The sequence below is a fragment of the Sus scrofa genome, chromosome 5, assembly GCF_000003025.6.
Source record: "Sus scrofa isolate TJ Tabasco breed Duroc chromosome 5, Sscrofa11.1, whole genome shotgun sequence".
Taxonomy (NCBI): domain Eukaryota; kingdom Metazoa; phylum Chordata; class Mammalia; order Artiodactyla; family Suidae; genus Sus; species Sus scrofa.
Window position 1 is genome coordinate 2905762 of NC_010447.5, and position 20876 is coordinate 2926637.

At 61.6% G+C, this 20876-nt stretch overlaps 1 protein-coding gene across 8 annotated transcripts in view; it reads right to left on the reverse strand.

The window, feature by feature from the left end:
• The window catches only part of GRAMD4 (GRAM domain containing 4), a 74339-nt gene that overhangs the window by 32296 nt on the left and 21167 nt on the right, over positions 1–20876 (reverse strand). For 6 of the 8 annotated variants that reach the window (XM_021091367.1, XM_021091363.1, XM_021091368.1 and 3 more), the window contains exons 2-3: positions 5195–5405; positions 1217–1337 (exon numbers count right to left, since the gene is read on the reverse strand). In XM_021091367.1, the coding sequence (XP_020947026.1) occupies positions 1217–1337; positions 5195–5405 (332 nt within the window). Of the gene's footprint in view, positions 1–1216; positions 1338–5194; positions 5406–9130; positions 9315–20876 lie in introns of those variants that run through there. The other 2 variants (XM_021091365.1, XM_021091369.1) reach the window with 2 other exon arrangements.

Consider the following 20876-nt stretch of genomic DNA (forward strand, 5'->3'; position numbering starts at 1 on the left):
TCGCCAAGGGAGGCGCTGACCAGGAAGAGGAATTTGGGGGGAAGATGGGGCTGCAGCACCTGGATGGTGCAGAGGAAGCCGGGAGAGCCACGCTGGCGCCTCCCGGGAGAAGGGGCAGGGCCAGCCCCAGGCTTCCCGCCGCGGCTCGGACACCCGCCTCCGTCTGCAGGCGAGGGGCCCACGGGCCACGCGGGCGGCTAAGGCACAGAGCTGAGGGCCCAGAGCTCGAGCTCAGCCAACACGCGTCACACAAATGAGGGCGCCGCAGGACAAGAGAGGGTGACAAAGGTGACCACTCAGGTGGGGACAGAGGGAGGGGCCAGTGGGCAGGCGAGCGCTCGGTCCCGAGCATCAGAGGGAGACCCAGGCCCAGGGTGACGTGGGAAGGGAGGTGACCTGCCGCGGGCCCTCCTCCTGGATCCGCCTCCTCCAGGCAGCCCTCCCAGCAGCCCAGGCGTGACAGGCTCTGGGCACCCAGGGCCAAGCTGCTCCTTTCTCCCTGTATTTTTTCCCAACAGCATCACCTGCCTCCGGTGACAGCCATGCAAACGCTGTCACACTATGGGCCACGTGCATGGGCTTCAGGGCTTAAACCCCTTCCTAGCCAGAGGACTCAACCTGAGAGCAGGTCACTCCTCCCAGCCCCGGGGACCGGATCCCTCGTCTGAAAGGTAAGAAGAGCTGAGGTGACAGTGAACGAGGTCCTCTCAGGGCGGGGCCCGCAGGCCCTTCCAGAACCATCTCTGCTATCGTCCCTGCTGAGGCCAAAACCCCAGCCAATGCGTGAGCAGCGCGAACGCCTGCTTGAGGCTGAAAAACACTGAAGCCCCGTCGCGCTCCCTCCCCCATGCCCCACCCCCCACAAGGGCAAACTGCACAGAACAGAAAATTTCAGATCCCTCCAAGCAGCTCTGACAAATTCTGAGTTCACGGCTGCAACGCACCAGAGTCACTAAGACAGACAGCACGTCCAGGGCAAGGTCCTCTTCCTGCCCGTGACGTGCTCCGCCCGAGTGGGTACATCACAGCCGGGCGGACGAGCGGCTTTAGTGGGGCAGCTAGCAGGGTACGGACTCAGGAGGCTGATGGCCACGCGGGGATGTCCACTTGGGCCACGCCTGTTCCCACCACCGGCCCGGTGACAGCGGCCGTGAGCAACCTGGCTGCACTCCTGCAGGACGGCCGGCGTCCCCTGGGCCTCCCGCTCTGTACTCACGTAAGAAGTGCTTTTCCAGCAAAGCGATTTCCAGGTGGCCTTTGATCTCATTCAACCGATCAAACTCTGTCCTGTTAAAGTCCTGGACTCCTGAGGCCATGACGAGGGTGCCTGGACCAGCCTAGAAAGAAAACACCGGGAGCTCAGGATGCTGCCTCGAGGCATCGCATTGCCCGGCTCTCCCAGGGCCACCCCAAGGATGCCTTGTCCGCAAGGGCGGGTCCCCAGGGCTCCCGGCCCGGGGAGGCGCTGGCTCTGCCTCGGAACCTGCAGCGGTTCCCCTGGGCTTCGTCTGCCGGGGACGGCGGGGAGAGCCTGGGACACCGTGGACTCTGGACGTCCTCAGAGGAGGCGGACTTCCAGAAATACATAAAAAAAAATTAAAACCGGAAACAGGACACCAAGCCTCTTGACGGTCACAATACAGCTCTCAGACGCAGGAAACCCTCCAAACCTGTGCTGGCCGCCGTGGGGACCTCCCAGGAGGAGGGGTGCCTGACTACAGGGCCTGTCACCCTCGCGCCCCAGAGCCGGGCTGGTGCCCTGGGAGCAGCAGCAATAGGACTCTGGGGGGGTGGGGGAGGGTGTATCCCCCAAGGCAAGCGAACTCCAGACAGGGGCCTGGCCTGGCCCACGGACGGCTAATTAAAGCCTGCTGTCGCCACGGGCCCAGGGCAGGCTCTGGTTACAGGCCACCACTGCCTGCTGCAGCACAGGAGCGAGGGTACATTGGCACAGCCAGGCCTGCCCGGGACACTGCAGGGCTGCCGGTTCACAATGGCCACTCCCACGACTGTGTCCTGCCACTGACCTGGCGGGAGTGGCGTCTGAGAGCCCCTCCAGGCGGCGGGGGAGCTGATTCCCCAGTCTTGGTCCCCCTGACCCCCCCCAGGCTGGGTCAGGGTAGAAGGGGACACCCAGCCTGGACAGGGTCTGTGACAGCCCCGGTGGCCCCTCCATCCACGTTGGCTCTGAGGCCACGGCCCAGGAAGGAGAGGCCACCACCAGGGGACCACTGGATACTGGTAGGACCCTCTGCCCTGGCTGATCTGACCTGGCACTCGACCTCTTGGACCTTTCAGCAGCTGTGGCTCCGGGGGCACAAGTTCCCCTGGGCCTGAGGGGCAGGCACAGGAGAGGGGGCAGTGGGAAGGCAGGGCTCCCCTGCTGCGGGGAGGACGGCCTGCTGGCCACCCACCCCCTCAGACCAATCTGTCCCACCCTGCCCATCCTGTACCTCGATGGCCAAGGTGGTGGCCCCACAGCAGAGGGCAGAGGCTGGCCCGGAGAGACGGTTCTGCACCAGTTCGGAGGCAGAATGCTGGACACTATTGCATCAGCAGCTTCCCCACCACGGGAGGCAGGGCGTCCCCCTCCCTGTTTGCACGTGAGTCCACGGTCTCTGAGCTGCTGGGCTTAAGTCCATTGGGAACCTGCCCTAGAGCTTCAAGAACCCCCACAGGGGCCCCAGGTCCCAGAAGGCCTGGGACCCTTGTGCTCTGGCCTTGGGGCCGAAGCCACAGCAGCTCGTCTGGGGACCGGCTGGCAGGGGCACCGATGGGATGGCAGCCCTATGTGGGGTTCTGAAATTCTAGGGTCCCACCCCTCGGAGAACCCCTGGGGTCCCTCTGGTTGTCCCTTTCTTAGACTTGCCAAGAACAGCACTGAGCTGGGGGGTCAGGGGCCTGGACTCAGACCACCAAGCCTGCAGTGTTGCCACCTTCAAACCAGGGAGGCAGGTCCAGGCACTTCGGCCTCCAGCCACCCTGGACCCATGTCCTTCAGCTTGGCCCCTCCTCGTGTGCAGGGTCACCCCCTCTGCCCCTAACTCTAGGCGCCTCTCCTTCTGGCCTGTCATCAACCACTCGGCGGACCCTGGTCTGGGCCTCCTCCGCTTTATCTTCGATGCCCCTCCCCGGGCCCGGCCGCACCCTGACCTGGGCATCACTCCACCTGCTCCACCCCGGTCCCGCACACCCGGCCCCCTGGGGCCCCTCCCCAGTGTGGGCTCTGGATTCCAGCCTCACCCACTGAGTCCGCTCGCCTCCTCTGCCCCAGGACACAGACCGAGACCCACAGAAAAGGACCTAAGAAGGACCCGATGCCACAGCACAGCGGCCCCTGAGGACTGGGTGCGGAGACAGGCCCCAGGGCACCAAGAGCAGGGACCTGGAGGAGGCGGTTCCTGGAGGAGAATGCAGATGGGGGCTCGCGGCGGGGGGAGGGTGGGGGGAGCGGCTGCCTCGCGGGGACAGAGCTCCAGTCTGGGAACACGAGGTCCCGGAGGGATGGTGGGGACGGCGGCACGACGACGTGAAGGCGCTCAGTGCCACCGAGCTGTGCGCCTAAACGTGGTCACGGCGGGTAACGTGCCGCGAGGTGTGTCACACCGCGATTAAACAAAGATAAAAAGAAGCAGCCCGAACACAGGCAAAGATGGCCCACCTCCCGCACAGTGAAAGCCACGCCAATGAAAACCTCTCGGAGCTGCCGTTCTCCACCCCTCGGGCTTGCAAAACAGAAGTGCCCAAGGTCACTGAGTTGGTGGCAAGGGCGTGGGACATGGGCCCCCGCGGGCGGCAGCGGAGGACGCACTGCACCCCTTTGGGAGAGCAGCCGGCGACAGCCACCAGGACGGCGGCACACAACCCTGCCTGCACACCTGGGATAATGTGGGCACGAGGCTCGTGGGAGAGACCAAGGGTCCCTCAGGGGCAGGGGTCTGGTGAAGGACGGCTCATCCCCCGTGGGAGGCCGAGCCCACCCCCCACCAGAGCGACCCCAGAAACGTCAGAAGGAAACGAGGGGGGCCGTAGAGAGGCAGCAAACAGCCATCTGCACACAGGGCCCCACCCCCAAAGGGAGGCACCCCCTCCTAGGACAATGCCTGAGACCCTCACGGCACCCCAACGGGCACGTGCTGCCAGATGGCACTAGGAGTCACACCAAGGGGGCCCTGGCCCACCCTGGGCCCAAGGCTAGAGGGACGGCCACCACCTCTGCAGGACACAGAGGCCATGCCCGGGCAGGGCGCTCCCTCCAGGCTCTGCAGCTCCAGCCCCACCTGATCAGATGGCTGGCTCTTAGGAGGCAGTGCCCATAAATTATTCATTCTTGCCAGGAGCCAGAGCACAGTGCCTGCTCTATTATGAGGCATTAATAACATGAGCAGCCAGGAAGGCGAGTGCTCTCAGCCACATCTGCAAGGGAAACCTAGCCCGGGTGCTCAGGGCGGAACCAAGAGGCTGCCAAGTCTGGTGTCCACTCTGGCAGCAGCCTCCACGATTGGTGAGGGATGGCCCTGGGCTTCTCACTGACCACGGAGAGCCCAGCGGTCAAACCTGGCCAGGAGGGGACCGGGGAAGCCCACCCCACCTGCCACACCACCACTGACAAAACACAAGCTTCCAGGCGCCAGGGCCTGCTCACGCCTGGTTCCCGCCAAGCTGCCAAGGATGCCCGCTGTCCAAATGACAGGCATCCCACTGCCTGGCCCTCAGGGGCTCAGCCAGCTGCCAGGGTTGGTAACACACACACTGGGAGAGCCAGGCAGAATGGCCAGGCACCCCAAGGCAGCTGGCCTTGGTCCAGTAGCTTCTAGACGCCCCCTGCATCCGCCCTCATGTCAACACTCCCAGGGGTCAGGCTGGAGTCAGGTTGGGGTCTCAGCATCACTTGTGTGTGAGACGTTTGCTCGTCACCCAGAAAACCATCGAGGAAGGAGAAGAAATCCAGTCACTGGACCAAACATCCCCAAACTGGGGAGGGCGCCCCCCCAGTGAGGTTGGGGCTTTGGGGGAGAGCAGGAGTGAGCCCCATCTGTGTCTGACCTGCCTGGGAAGGACGCGGCCTGCCCCAGTCCACGTCCAGCTGGGCCACCCAAGCGTGGGGTAGCCCCCTGCCCAGAGAGGGGCCCGGGGTCCGCGGCCACGCACAGCGGGGTGCCCCGGCCCCAGGAGGCCCGCGAGGCGTACTCACAGGGTCCCTCAGCTCCTCGCTGTCCCGGGGCGAGGTCCGAGGTATCTTCAGGGGTATTTCGTCCCCGCATTCGGTGTCCGAGGCATTTGGAGACTCCGCTAGGTCGAGGAAGTCGTCTCTCTTGTGGCCTCTGAACCTGATCCTGTCCAGCCTCCTTAGCATGTTCAGCACTGAGCCCCTCTGCTTTACCTGGACATGGCGGTCGGGGGCCCTGCGGGAGAGGAGAGGAGAGGGCAGGCTCGTCACTAGGGCAGCCGCCTGCTGGCCGGGGCCCGGCCCACGGTCCCCCAGGCCCAGCCCTGGGCTGCGGCCAAGCCCTGCCCTCGGAGAGACAGGCCCCATGCTTCCGGGACCCCAGGGCCACAGGCTCCCACCTTGGTCCCACCAGGCCAGGGCCCTCTGTGGCCCCCGCCAGGCTGGGCTGGCTGCCGAGCTCCTGCCCCTGCTGCCCACCCAGGCCAACGCCCCCACCTCGTGTGCCCCAGAGGGCAGGTGGGACCTGCCAGCATAAAGGTGGAGCCAGTCTGGAGCAGCAGACCCTGGGGGAGGCGGGGGGGGAGGGGGAGGACAGGACGGGCGAGGGGAGGAGGGGGTGGAGAGAGAGCCAGGAGTGGGGAGGGGAGGGGAGGAGGGCTGAGGTTCCTTCCAAGTTCTAACAACCCATCAAGAACCATGGCCACACACACTCCAACACCTGAAACCGCTGGGCCTTAGGGTATCTCAGATTCCCTCTGGCCCCCTGTCCAGGGACACAGCCCGGGCTGCCCCATCCGCCTGAAACACCATCCTGCAAGGCCAGGCGCCCTGGCTGGGCCTCACTGGCTCAGAGGCCCTCCCAACACGGCCAGTCAGGAGCCCGCCCGCTGCCCGCTCCCCCACACAGGCCCAGGCTGCAGGCGCTGGACCCCTCCAGCTGGGAGCGAGGGCAGCCGGCCTGGGCCGGGGTCATGCTGGGGGGTGGGGACGAGGGGTCGCTGTGCGCTGGTGTGGAGGACGCGCGGGAGTTCAAGCACGTATGCACACCGGGAACAGCTGTGCCCACTCCCACCCCTGACCCAACGCGGCCAGGAACGCCGGGTGTGAGCGGCCCTGCCCATCCAGCCAACCTCACCCCGAAGCCCACAGCAGGGCCCGGGCAGCCGACGCGTCCCGCCACACAGCTCCTCGGCCCAGGGCTGCGGGGCAGGGAGTCCCACAAAGCCCGACCTCCGCGAGAGGCCCCAGGGCCCCGCGGGCAGGGACTCCGGAGACACCCGGGCCCAGGCCCGGCCCGCGGCTCCCACCTTCCCGCGCCTCGGCCTCCACCTCTGAGTCAGGAGTACCGCCGACCGGGCCCAAGTGTCCTGGGAACCCGAGAAGACGCACGAGCCCGACACCCAGCCTGCACCCGGAAACTGCTGGGTCATCTCCACGAGGGGCAGGACGTGGCCGCGCAGGGTGGGATCCGTCAACCCGCCCGCGCCGCCCCGGCTGGGACATTTCTCGGGGAGAAGCGCTTCCTGTTTGGGACGGTGCCGGCTGGGCGCCGCTCCAAGGACCGTTCATGCGGTCACTTCGCAGCCCGTGGGTGCCCGTCCGCAGCCCTGCCGTTTCCCCCTGCTCCCCACAGGCCCCCCAATCCCCCGGCATCACGGCCCAAGGCAGGAAAGCTGTGCTCACAGTGGGGGCTCGAGACCCCGGTCAGAACGCCAGGGCTGGGCTACAAGGACGACTCAGGCTGGGGCCCTGCGGGGCGGGGGCTGCGGATGCCCCTGGGACAGGAGTTTTTCCAGGTGCAAGTGGAACATTGAGATGGGCCGACGTGGCTCTGGTGCAAAAACCACAGGAAACCCATCACGCCCTGGAACCCGGGGGCGGGGGCCCAGAAGTGGGCTACACCAGGGGGTTAGGGGAGGTGGCATCCCTGCTCCCATGGGGGCGGGGGGCACGGCCGCCTGGAAAGACATCCACGTAAAGGACCTATGAGCTCCAGACAGACTAAACGGTTAAGTAAACTTACCAAAAAAAAAAAAAAAAAAAAGATAAGAAGGAGAAGAGTTCCCGTCGTGGCTCAGCAGAAACAAACCCGACTGGCATCCATGAGGATGGGGGTTCAATCCCTGGCCTCGCTCAGTGGGTTAAGGATCCAACGTTGCCGTGAGCTGTAGGTCGCAGATGCAGCTCAGATCTGGTGTGGCTGTGGTGCAGGCCGGTAGCTGCAGCTCCAATTCAACCCCTACCCTGGGGACTTCCACATGCAGCACGTGCGGCCCTAATAAGCAAATCAATAAATAGGAAAGAAAGAAAAGAAAGAAAAGCACTTATCAAATCCCTCGAAAGAGAGTGGCAGTCTGTGTTAAGAGCCTGAAAAATAATCAAGTTAAAAATGTCTCGATCGGACAAAAGTTCACTGCCATTTGTTTAAAAACACACAATCAAGCAGCGTGTGTGCGAACAGATATCTCCGCTGTGAAACAACTTGGACAAACTGGTAAAAGAAGATAACCTGGGTAGGCAGAGGCGCTAACTCCCTGAGTGGAGGAAACGCCGCAAGGGGAAAGTCACCTGGGCCCCGTGCAAAAGTCTCCAACTTCACTGAAAAGGAAACGAGAGCCAGCCGTGTGGCCGAAGTGGCAGGAAGCGTGAACATAAACGCCCTTCGAGCCAGCGATTCCCGTCCTGTGATCGTCCAGGGACAAACCCAGCACATCGAGGGCACCCGGGTAGCGCCGCGCGGGGGCAGGGAGCTCCGAGTGCACGTGGGACTCACGGATGCTCCAGGGAGTCTCGGAGGCAATGACAAAATTATGTGCCCAGAGTGATGGTTAAAGGACGTCTCCAAAGGCTACAGGTGACACTGGACCCTGCTGGGGCTCCTATGGCTGTAAAACTGCGCCCCCAGTGTCCTCCTGGGCTCCCCACTGCTTTTCCAACTTGAAAAGTAAAAATGAACCAGGTAGGGAAAGGGCAGCCACGTAAAACCCACTTCCCTGCACTTTCGGGAATTCCTGGGGGACCGCCTGCACCCAGCATGGACAGAGGCTGGGTGACTTCTGGGAGGGGCAGCCCGGCTCACGCAGCCACACGTCCCTCTGCTGGGTGGCCAGGCGGGGCTCCTGTCTGGCGTTCACCACCTCGAGGCTGGGGCTGCTGTCCTTCCCAATTCAGCCCGGCAAGCAAATGAGGAGGCCGCCCGGGGAGAGGGGACAAAGCGCCGAGTGTCCGCCCCGCCGCCGCCATCAGAATGCTGCTCACACCCGGAGCGGCCCGGGCACCGGCCCACACGCTCCCCCACCCCCAGCGGGGCCCTTCTCACAGCCGCCAGCTCACCCCAACCTGACGCCTGCTCAGGTCAGCCCTGGGGAGGGGGGGGTCCCCAAAGGCCCACTCCGTCCCCAGGGCCTTGCCCCCAGGCTCCCAGGCAGGCGGGCAGTTCACGTTGCTTCCCCATCAGGACCAGATGCCAGGACATGACCACCCGGCCAGGCGGGTCCAGACTGAGAGGGAAGCGGCCCCCCCACCCCCATGGGGCAGGAGGGCGGCCCAACCTGCGCAGGACGAGCTCACCTCGGCTGCACCCTACAACCCGGTCACCACAACTCTCAGATGGAGAGGGAAGACCGACAGGGACGTTGTCCATGGACAGAGAGGAGGCCCGGGTCCCAGAAGCCAAGTGTGACCCAGAGAGCAGCTTTCCCACAGGGCCGGTGGGCAGATGCCGTCTGACAGAGCTGCTCCTCTGCTCTGGGCGCACCACGGGCCCCGTCCAGCCTTCCCTCTCCAGCCAGCCCCCTGCACGCCCAGCCCTCACTCCCCACAGCCCCCAGGAAGGAAGCCCACAGCCACAGGCCGCCCTGGGCAGCCTCGTGCCCGCCCACACCTCAAAGTGGAACAGCCCCTCAGGGCGGGATCTGCTGCCCCGGCCCCTGACGCCCTGGGAGGGCCCCCTCCCTGTACCTCCACGCGGATCAGACGCGCTGGGAAACGATCCCTGCAGCTGTTCCAGCCCCCACTCGGGGGCCACGGAGGCAGGCGAGTCAGAGCGAGCTCGGCGAGGGGCCCTGGTGCAGCTCGAGGCAGCGCCCACTGGGCCCAGGCCCTCGGGACCCAGGACCGAGGCCAGCTCCGGCCCGGACACAAAGCACGCTGCTCTGGAAACCCGCCCAACGGCTCTGGGCGCACAAAGGCATCAGTATCTAGGGAACACTGGACCTGCAGACCACAAAGGACTTACTTCCCTCCCAGCCCGGGGTTTAGAAAAAAGCGCTTCCTGGTCCTGGGCTTGCCCGTCCCAGGCCCCGGCTGTTCTCCCTCCACCGCGGTGCCTGCCACCCCCAGCCCAGCTCCTGTCTGCGTTAGGACAAGTGGCTCAGCCGGGGTCTGGCTTCATCTTCCTGCTCTTTTGCTGGTCCCAGGACAAAATACGTCCATTTTCCCAAAGGAAGTAACCCTTAAAGCATATTCCTGGGGAGTCCCAGATGCTGAGCAAGGACCCCACCCCAAGCCAGTCCTGCCCAGCCCCCGGCCCTCTGCCAGGCCTCTGCCCTCCAGGAAGATGGCCCCAGAGGCCCCCAGCCCTGCAAGCCGAGCCCCAGGACCCCAGGTGTGCATGCCTAGACTGGCCTGTGGGGCCTCATGCTGGGTGAACCCTGGGAGCGGTCCGGACGCCCAAGGCCCAGACGGCACATGGGACCACTCCCCAGCCCAGGCTCAAGATGTCAGCTATAGCCAATGAGTTCCCCCAAACTCAGGGCCCATCAGGGACCCACTTCCCTCACCCCGGATTCATGCCTCAGGCGGCAGGATCCCAAACGCTCAGATGCTCTGCTGGCCCCTTGTCCGCCGGCCTCCCTGTGAGTTCGGCTCCGGCTCACCCATCACCTGAGGGCACCCTGCCCTGCTCGGCTTGGGGCTGCAGCCTCCACGGGCCCACCCACCAGACAGCACCCGCACCATCAGCTGTTCAGGTCAAAACCCTGGAAGGAGCCCCCGGTCAGGTGATCACCCTGACAGCAAGCACGCCCCCCCAAATTAGGCCGGTGCTCCTCCACCCCGCCCCCCCAGCCCGCGGGGTCTGGTCCAGGCAGCCACAGCACCTGCCAGAGCACCTTCTCCGGGTGGCAGGAGCCCAGTCCTGTAGCCCCACCCAGATCCCTCCCAGGGCCTCCCTGCCTCCCCCCACACTGGGCTCCTGCCTGCTGAGCCCCTCCGGGGTCCTCTGGCCACCACTGGTGTGGGGGGGTGTTGCATTTCTGGTTCTAGGCTGTCCCCAGAGGCCCCTTCTCCTCCAAGTACCCCTCAAACTCCATCAGCCCGTCTGGTTTGGAGTCTTGCAACTTCCAGCTAATTCCCTGGTTTAAGATTTGTGCCCCGGCCCCAGCAATTAGAACACCCGCCGAGGGCAGGCGCTGCACGTACCCGGCCTGTCTCAGCAGGGCTGGCAGGTGCTGGGCGTCCAGGAAGGAGGGGACGACACACAGAGGCAAGGCCCTTGCCACCGGACCCAAGGGCCTGTCCACAGCCGACCAGCCACAGAGGCCTTAACAAAGGACCAGCCACGGACTTTGCCCTCCAGCCCTGGCACAGTCTCTAAATGCAAAAACACATACAGAGGGCTTAACCCCAAGGCTTCAACAGCCGGAGGCGTTTCTCCCGAGGCCTGAATTCTTCAGGGGCTTTTGGTCCTACAGGGTCAGGCCAGATCAACACCCACCCCCCCATACCCCGTGTCACGAGCTGAGTTTTCCGCATTGTAACAGGCAATCTGCCCAGGGTCCTGCCAGCTCGGTGACCCGCTACTGGCCAGGGTGGCCCAGGAGAGCCAATCAGGAACAGCAGCAGAGCTGGGGGGGGGGGATCCCGTTTGAGCTGCCACCCCGCCCCTGCCAACGGGGGCCATGCCTGCCCTCGCAACACCGCCGGGGATCTCTGGGCACAGACCCGCAAAGGTTCCTTACAATCTCAGTGACAAAGGTGTGCAGCATGTTTATAACTAATAATAAAAAGCCCAACAGTCTTTAGTGTGACCTCCGCACGGCCACGAACTTTGCTGAAATTCCCTCCATGGCTGGTCAGGACTGCACCCCACAAAGCCTCGGGATGCTGGCTGCTGCTTCTGCTGACGTTAACAAGACACAACGGGGTGGGGGGGTAAACTGGGAGGACGGGATTAACACACACCCCGGTGCATCAGAGAAAGAACAGGGCCCACCGCACAGCAGGGGGAGGGCCGGTCAAGGTGCTGGAACGACTGACACAAAAGCAAAGGATGGACTGTGGAGGTGTGTACTCGTACAACCGACAAAGGCACACACTGCGACGGAGCCACTTTGCTGGACACCTGATACCAAGACAGCACTGTAAACCAACAACACGCCAATAAAATGGGAAAACCAACCACAGAAAGACCGGACACGACAAAAGGTGGACAGGCAGGCAGGTATCAGAACCTCAGTTAGGGAGTTCCCGTTATGTCGCAGCAGAAGCGAATCCGACCATGAGGAACCATGAGGTTGCGGGTTCGATCCCTGGCCTTGCTCAGTGGGTTAAGGATCCAGTGTTGCCATGAGCTGTGGTGTAGGTTACAGATTCGGCTCGGATCTGGCATTGCTGTGGCTGTGGCATAGGCTCTGATTCGACCCCTGGCCTGGGAACTTCCATATGCCACGGGTGCAGCCCTAAAAGAACAAAAAGGCAAAAAAAAAAAAAGGAACCTCGGTGAGTTTGTTGGTTGGTTGGTCAGTCCAGGATGGGAGACATGTCCTGGCTGCTGCAGGCAATGGTCTTCCAGCAGCAGCAGGTGTCGCCAGCCTTCCTATGTCACTCACGGGGACACTACCCATGTCACACGCTCACCTCCATCTGCACAGAAGTGTTTTTTCTTCTCTGAGGTCCAGGCCATCAACCAGGTGAGATGCGAAGCCCCGATGGCAGGTGTTGGCCCGTGTCTGGGCTGTAACCACTCCCATGGGGCCATTTTCAAGCCACCACATCGTACCCGGGAGTGACCGGGCACCCTGGTGGGGAGACAGCCCCAGGCCACCACACGCAGGACGTCCACCACCCAGATGCCCCAGGACCGTGCCCAGAAACAAACACAGGGGAACAATCCAGACACGAGCGACTCCGCGTGTTTCCCTCCTGAGTGTAGCTGAGCGTACACGCTCCCTTCACGACCTCAGCCCACAGGGTTCCTGAGAACTCGGCCACGGCCCCGACCCCTGTCTCAGGCTGTCACGGCCCCACAGGGACCAGGGCTCAGAAACATCCGTGCCCCCACCCATCCTTCTCCTTCCGGGGCCTGGTTCAGGGGGCAGAGGTCAAAGTGCACAGTGAGAGGACCGAAGGGGCGGAAGGCAGCCCAGGGAAGCAGGGTGCAGATCAGCACACTCACGCGGGCCCCGTGGGGACAGGGGGCCGCACGGAGGAAGGAGCCGGTGAGCGTGGCCAGGCCCATGATGCTGACACACACACAGGATTCAGACCGAGGCCCTGGGAAGCACGAGGCCGCTTCAGAGAGGGCAGGGTGCCCTGTGGCCAGCCCTCAGGCCCCAAGGCTCAGCTATTCCCGGCTCTGCACGAACCAGTTTGTGACCTCTGACCCCAGCCCTGGACCCGCCCCAAAGGGTCAAGAGTGCACTGAAATTACCACGCGATCCAGCAACCCCACTCCTGGGCATCTATCCAAACAAAACTATAATTCAAAGAGATACACGCACCCCTATGCTCACTGCAGCACTATTCACAACAGCCAGACATGGAAACAACCTAAATGTCCATCGACAGAGGAGTGGATCCAGAAGATGTGGTAGGCATATACAGGGGAATATTACTCAGCCGTTAAAAAAAGAATGAAATAATGCTATTCACGGCAGCATGGACGCAAAAGGAGACTCTCATGCTAAGTGCAGTCAGAAAGAGAAAGACAGACACCATATGCTATCACTTACCTGTGGAAGCCAAAATATAACACAAATGGAATTCCCACCACAGCACAGTGGGTTAAGAACCTGGCTGCAGCAGCTTGCGTCACTGCAGAGGCATGGGTTTGGTCCCGGGCACCATGGGCTAAAGGATTCAGGGTTGCCACAGCTGTGACTTAGATTCAACCCCTGACCCAGGAACATCCATGTACCCCAGGGAGGGCCATAAAAATTAATTTTCAAAATTACAAGAATAAAACATGAACAAATGAACCTACCTATGAAACAGAAACAGAGTCACAGTTTCAGAGAACAGACCCGTGGTTGTCAAGGGGGCGGGGAGGAGGGAGGTTGGGATTAGCAGATGCAAACCAGAACACAGAGGACAGACAGACACCGAGCATGGGGAACGACATTCAACTACCCTACGATAAACCGTAATAGAAAAGATATTTTACTTTTTTTTTTTTTTAGGGCCACACCCGTGGCATGTGGAGGTTCCCAGGCTAGGTCCAATCAGAGCTACAGCTGCTGGCCTACACCACAGCTCATAGCAACACCAGATCCTTAACCCACTGAGTGAGGCAACCTCATGGTTCCTACTCGGATTCATTTCCGCTGCGCCACAAGGGGAACTCCGAAAAGAATATTTTAAAAGAATGTGTAAATATATGTATAATGGAATCACTTTGCTGTACATTAGAAATTAACATGATATGGCAAATCAACTATACATCAATTTAAAAAAATAGATTAAAAAAAAAAGAAGAAGTTCCCTGGTGGCTCAGCAGGTTAGGGATCCAGTACCGTCACTGCTGTGGCGTGGGTTCAATCCCTGGCCCAGGAACGTCCACATGTTGCAGGTGTGGCCAAAAGAAAAAAAAAACGAAACAGTGAGGTCTGTAGAGGCTGGCCACCCAGGTCAAGGCCAGCGCTCCCCAAGCCTCAGCCTCCTGGCTTTAAGGTGGCGATAAGGAAGAGTGGTGCCCACCCTTGGGCACCAGGCTCAGAAGACCACAGGCCCTGGAGGGCGCTCCAGGCAAGGGGTGGGCAGCACGTGCTAGGATGGGAGTGTGGGACCCCCAGACACGAGGACAGCTCTCAGCACTGAGCTTTCATCCCCCAGGTCTCCCATGCACCAAGAAGCCTGCAGGGCCCCGCATCTCAGGCAAGAATGACAGGCTGCTCTCCCACCCCAGGTGTCATGTGTCCTGGCCACCCCACTGAGAGGGAAGAGCTTCTATTAAACCAAATGACAGATGGGGACACTGAGGCTGGCGAGGCAGGGTGAAAGAGACGTGGCACATCAGGAACACAAACCAACCTCGCCAGGCTCAAGCCTGCACTTGTCCCAATTTGAGACACCCTGGCACCCCACCCTCCCTGGCCTGTGCCTCTATTAATGCATCCATCACACTGCACGAGAGCTCACAGCACCCCTGCCCAGGAACGGAGCAGGGAGCCTGGCAGAGGGGCCACACAAATGTTTATTTAAGCAAAACAAAGCTAGCAGGGAAACTTAAGGTTTAGAAGCAAGTAGATTTAAAAAACAAAACAAAACAAAAACCCTCTGGGAGTTCCCACCATGGCTCAGCGGAAACGAATCTGACTAGTACCCATGAGGACGCAGGTTCGATGCCCGGCCTCACTCGGTGATTTGGGGATCTGGCGTTGCTGTGAGCGGTGGTGTAAGTTGCAGACTTGGCTCGGATCTGGAGTGGCTATGGCTGTGGTGTAGGCCGGCAGCTACAGCTTTGATTCGACCGCTAGCCTGGGAACTTCCATGTGCCTTGGGTGCAGCCCAAAAAAGACAAAAAATAAATAAACAAAACCCCTCCGTGTTGTATAAGCAAATAAACCAAGTAACAGGAAATGCACAAGGAAACTCATTTCTGGCAGAAGCATCTTTTTCGAGTCTCGCCATCACACAGCGTCCAGGACTGGGAAGACCCGGCCAGTGAGACAGCTGGGCGGACACACCACCTGGACTCCCAGGCATCATCACGACTTCCTGCCGTCGCCTGGCCCCGTTCCTAGAAGCAGAGAGGGGCTCCGACTGCACCGCAGCCCTAGAATCCTGCCCCAGGCGGAACGCGCAGGCTGCCAAGCCTGTTCCCTGGGAGGGGCTGGGCGGTGAGTGTCTTGGGCGTGGAGGGCCCCGTGGCCTGGGTCCTACTTCTCAACCCTGCTGCAGAGTCAAACGGGTGAGGCTCTAGGCCAATAAAGCATTACTTACAAAAAGAGGCAGCAGCGGCTACATTTGGCCCGTGGGCCATGGCTGACTGTCCCTTGCCACAAGGCGATAAATGCCCAGCAGAATAGCGACTGTCACAGGGGCCCCGGTCCTTACTGGCCCCCACAGGGAACCGGGCCCTCACTCAGCACTTGGGTCCCACTTCCAGTGGCCCTGTCATCACACACTCGGGCGTGGACCTCATCACCGGGCATCTTGGGGCAGGGGTGCGGGCAAGGTGCCCGTGGCGAGGTCGGCAGCCAGTGCTGTTCACGGGCCCCTGGGGCCAGAAGGACCTCAGGGAAGGAATCCCACACACTGCGGTCCCCTCTCTTCTGTCCCACCTGGACCGTGTGCCAGCACCCCCTGCCCCCAGATCCTGTATCCCACCAGGGGCAGAGGGGCCGGCCTCCTCCTCTGGAAAGCCCACCCATCGCTGGAGGCCACTGTCCACACTCGGGTCCCAGGCCGGCCCTGCTCTGCAGGGACACGAAGCACCTCAGGAAACCAGGAGCCAGCCTGACCCCGCCTTCCGCCCGGGACACCCACTCCACCCTCCAGGACTACGCACTGCACCCCCACGAAGGCTCCCCTGTCCCCACCGCACCCGGCTCAACAACAGGGATCCCACCCAGTCCCCACCTCCGCGTCCGGGCCCCGCACTCGGCCTGGCAGAGAAGCAGTGGGCGAGGGAGGTGCATTTTAAAGGACACCCCGGGCCGGGGTGAATCCAGCACCAAAGTAAACCTACGTGACCTTAAACAGCCCGCGGGGGGAAAAGAGCCTTGGGGCGCCTCCAAACCACTGGCCTGTGGCAAAGCTTCTTTTTTTAAACCTGGCTCAGCTGAGGCCGAGGGCTCCCTCCCGGCCCCACCTGGGCTCCCCGCAGCCCAAGCCAGGGAGCGTTACGGGCCCCGCGGGGCTGTCACGCATGCCTGCCGCAGAAGGCTCCCGTGCATAAAACACCCCCCAGCGTGGAGAGGGGGCACCCGCCCTCCCTGCCTGGCTGGCCGCCCTCCCTTCGTGGCTGGCTGTAAAACTCACATCCGTCGAAAAAGAGAAAACATCTCAAAACAACTTCTGTGTCCTCTTCGCACCTGCCGCCCAGGTGAGCGCACAGTGGGTGGACGGTTCCGCCTTCCCCAAGGTCAGGCTGGCCTCTGCAAGCGAAACGAGGTGAGCCAGGTCCACATCGCAGGTGGGGCGGCGGTGGTGGTGGCGGGGCACCGCTGGGCAGGCTGGAAGGCGCGGAGGAAACTGGCCAGAGCACCAAGGCCCGTTCTGGGTCACGGCTGCTGGGGCTGGAAAAGGACCCTCCACCGGCCGGGCAGACGGGGCCCCGTGCGGGGCGGGAAAAAGACCCACGGACGGGAGAGCCCAGGCAGGAACGCCCAGCATGACCGGCCCCCCTCTGCAGTCCCTTTACCAACAGCCGCGCCTCCGGGCGCCTCTGGGCCTCGCCTGCTATCATTCCCACGCCGCAGCCTCTGGGATGCTGGCCCCTCCCGCTCGTCTCTGGGCCTGGCACGTGCTGCTACTGTGGTGCCCCCCCGCCCCCCTTTAGTGAGAAGAGGAAAGGGAAGCCCGGAGAGGCGGGTCCCGGCCAACAGACGTGGAAGATAGGAGTCCAGGATCCGGCCCTTCCTGCCGCCCACCGGGACGGGCCCACAGGCCTGCTCAGGGAGAGGGGAGACCCCGGCTCCCAGAGGTCCGGCTTGGTCACCCGCAGAGCTGGGGTTTCACCGAATTCTCAACACACACTCTGGCCTGATTTTCTTCTCTTTCTTTTCCTACTTTTTGCTTGCTTGTTTGTTTGTTGTTTTTTAGGGCTGCACATGTGGCCCACGGACGTTCCCAGGCTAGGGGTCTACTCTGAGCTACAGCTGCCAGTCTACACCCCAGCCAGAGCGATGCGGGATCCTTAACCCACTGATGGAGGCCAGGGGTCCAACCTGCATCCTCACGGTTCCTGGCCGGGTTCATTACTGCTAAACCACAATGGGAACTCCCCGCTCTGGCCTGACTTTCAACATGCACGACCAGAAGCACAAACCACAGTCACAGGGGCCACAGGAAAACATCACCTCAGTTCCTCAAAAAATTAAAACCAGGACTGCGGATACGATCCAGCAATGCCACGCCCCCGTCTGTATCCACCAGAACTGAAAGCTGGGACTTACACAGACACGTGTGCCCCCAAGTTCACAGCAGCACGACTCACCCAAGCCCAAAGGAGGAGGTACCCCAAGGACCCTCAACCAGCGAGCGTGGTCTCTACACACAAGGGATTACTACTCAGCCTTGAAAAAGAAGGAACTCCGGAAGTTCCTGCTGTGGCGCAGTGGGTTACGAATCGGCCTGCAGAGGCTCAGGTTGCTGTGGAGGCACAGGTTTGACCCCTGGCTGGGGAACGTCCAGGGGCCGCAGGTGCAGAAATTCCAACACCTGCTACGACAGGGATGCACCTCGAGGACATTAGGCTCAGCGACACGAGCAGGTCACAAAAAGCCAAACACCGTATGACCTCATTTACACGCGGCACCGAGTGGGGTCAAATCCACGGGGACAGAAACTAGACAGTGGGGCCGGGGGCTGGAGGAGGGGGAGTGTCTAACGGGGACAGAGCTTCAGCTCGGAAAGATGAGTGCGTTCCGGAGGCCATGGTGGCGACGGGCACGAAACGAGGATGTCCCGATGCCATCGAGCTGCCCCCTTCCAGCGTCAAGGCTCATGTACACGCCGCAAACGCTAGCATCGTTTACCCTAAGCACTACGTGCGTTCTGCCGTGTTTGCACATACAGTGGGAGGGAGGGGGCCCATAAAACTCTAAAATAATCTATAAATCTAATGCGATTCCCTAAACAGAGTAACGCAAGGATTTTTTTTTTTTTTTTTTTTTTTTTTTTTTTGGCCTCACCCTCTGCGCTGGGAAGTTCCAGGGCCAGAGACCAAACCTGTGCTGCAGCCACAACACCAGATCCTTAGCGAAAAGATTTTAGAGGAAGCCAGACCAGCTGGGTCTACGGCTTATAAGGAAACATAAGCCAAGAAGCTGGGGAACCTCTGAAAAGCCAGCGTGCCGAGGGGAGACCAGCCCTGCTCCGTAATAAAACGTGGCACAGCTGCGGTCCGAAGGTACACGTGGGATGACAGCCCGTGAATCGACGGCAGAGCCACGGAGCAAACGAGACTGCATTGAAACAGACAGGACCCCACGGGGATCCGGGCCTCCTCAGTCGTCAGGGAGACACACACCATTCAACAGGCGACGCTGGGACATCGGGGGCCTCGTGGAATCAGAGTGCTGAGCCGCAGCCCACATCTTCCCCAGAGAGATTCGCAAAGGACCACCCACCTCTGTGTAAACCGAGGAAAGGGGGGAAGGGGCCACGAGGGGACTGGGGGGCTGGCAGGATTCAGAACCCCGGGGTCAGACGGGGCCTTTCTGAGCCAGACGGAACGCGCAGGAGGAGACAGAGCACGCGTCCATGTCCACAAGGCAAGACCCTCCGTAAGTAGGCAGAGATACATGGGAACCCAGGACCAAAAACACCTGCACCCCATGTTACGAAGGAGTAGTTTGTCTAACGTCACAAAACAGCCCAGGAGAAAGATGGGCAGGAGATGCAGACGGTCCCCAGCAAAGGAAACACACAGCTCTTGAATACGTGAAAGGACGATTAATCTTCACTGACAGAGACAGAAACACAAACTCAGCTCACGTGGAGAAACCACTTCCCTAGACAGATTGGCCCAGATGCAGCATGGGGGTTTGGGGGCTGGGAAACAGGGTGCCCCCCACCCCCACCCCGGGAGTGGGGCAAATGGCAATTTTGCAAAAGCGGGTCAAATTGCACCCCTGCTTCCAGTGCCCTCTCCTACACACACCTGCAATGTGGCGAGCGGGCCAGGTGCTTTCACGGCAGCGTGGGGACCGTGACGGGCCGGGAGCAAGGCCCTGGGCCCTGGAGCTGCCCACGTGTCCCGGGAAGGAGGGCGGCGGGGAAGGGGCGGGCCGGAGGGGGACTGGCTGGATGCCGAGTCCCCAGGGCGTGGGCTGGTCCATGGAAACGCAGTTCAAGACGGACGCCAAGGAAGTAAGAGCGTTCAAATAAAACAGGGAAACAAAACCCAAAACTAAACAAGGCGCTCACTCTCCGCTGTGGGACATCCCTCCGGGCTCTCAGACTGGGGTCCAGGAGCCTCTGGGGTCCCCACGACCCTGCCAGGGGCCCAGGAGGTCAGGCCTACCTGACGACAATCCTGAGACACGGCCTGGTTCCCCGCTTGGCCTCGCGAGGCCCCGGGGGTGACGGGCGGCGGGGGACAGGAGATGCCAGCTGCCCTCAGTTGCCCAGACCGGCCAGGGCCGCGAAACTGCCAGAGCCCCTTCACTAACTCCCCCTTTACTGGGGGAAAATAATGATTTTTTAAAAACAAAAACACACTATTTATGTTAACATGCAATGGGCTTACAGTTGGCAGTTTTTGATAAATATTTGTAGATTTCTTCATTTTAATTTCTTTTCCTTTTTTTTTTTGTCTTTTCTAGGGCTGCACCCGCGGCATACAGAGGTTCCCAGGCTAGGGGTCTAATTGGAGCTGTAGCCCCCGGCCTACACCACAGCCACAGCAACGCAGGATCCGAACCGCATCTGCACCTACACCACAGCTCACGGCAACGCTGGATCCTGAACCCACTGAGCACGGCCAGAGAATCAAACCTGCCACCTGATGGATTCGTTAACCACTGAGCCTCGACAGGAACTCCCCCTGCTTTAACACGGGAAAGAGCAGCGGCTACAGCCCACATAAACGGGCCTGCTGGTGACCTCGCTAACTCATGACTAAAGGGGTTCCAGGACCAGGGTCTGAGAACCCCCAGGCCCCTACTAGGTGATTCTGGAGAGGAAGTACAGGGACAGGCTCGGACACCGTGTCCTGGGAGTGCCCCAGTCAGCCCAGGGCTCCCCATGACCTTGGCCTGGCCTTGGGCAGCTGCAGCTGGGCCCTAGAGAGGTGGGAGGTAGCTGGGCCCTGGGCTGAGGACAGCGGGCACGTGTCGGGCCGAGGACCCCGGGCCTGGCTTCTCTGACACGTCGAGGAGACAGTTCAGGGCAGGAGCTGAGCTCTGCTGGAGCAGAAAGATAAGATGACCACGTCCGAGACTCCTGGGGTCAAGGAGAGCCCCCAGCTACCCATGCGCAGCGAGACTCCTGGGGTCAGAGAGGGCGGGGGCGCCAGGCCACAGTAGGTCCTGAACCGTCCCAGCTCCCCTGGCTCTGGAACCCATCGCGGCCAGAAGATGCCCACGCATCTCGGGGAGGGTCCTGGGTCAGGTGTCAGAAATAAAACGAGGCAAGTGGCCAAAGAAGACAACCACCTGGAAAACCCATCCTGTGTAAGTGGCTTCAATCCCCTTCTCCCCCTCCGGGCAGTGGGAGGGGGGCAGACGACACCCGCCCCGCATCGTCTTTCGGGCGCGTTGCTGCTCTGCTTCTGCCTCAGACACACACGCGCCTTCTCTGCGCTCCCACAGGCTGTGCT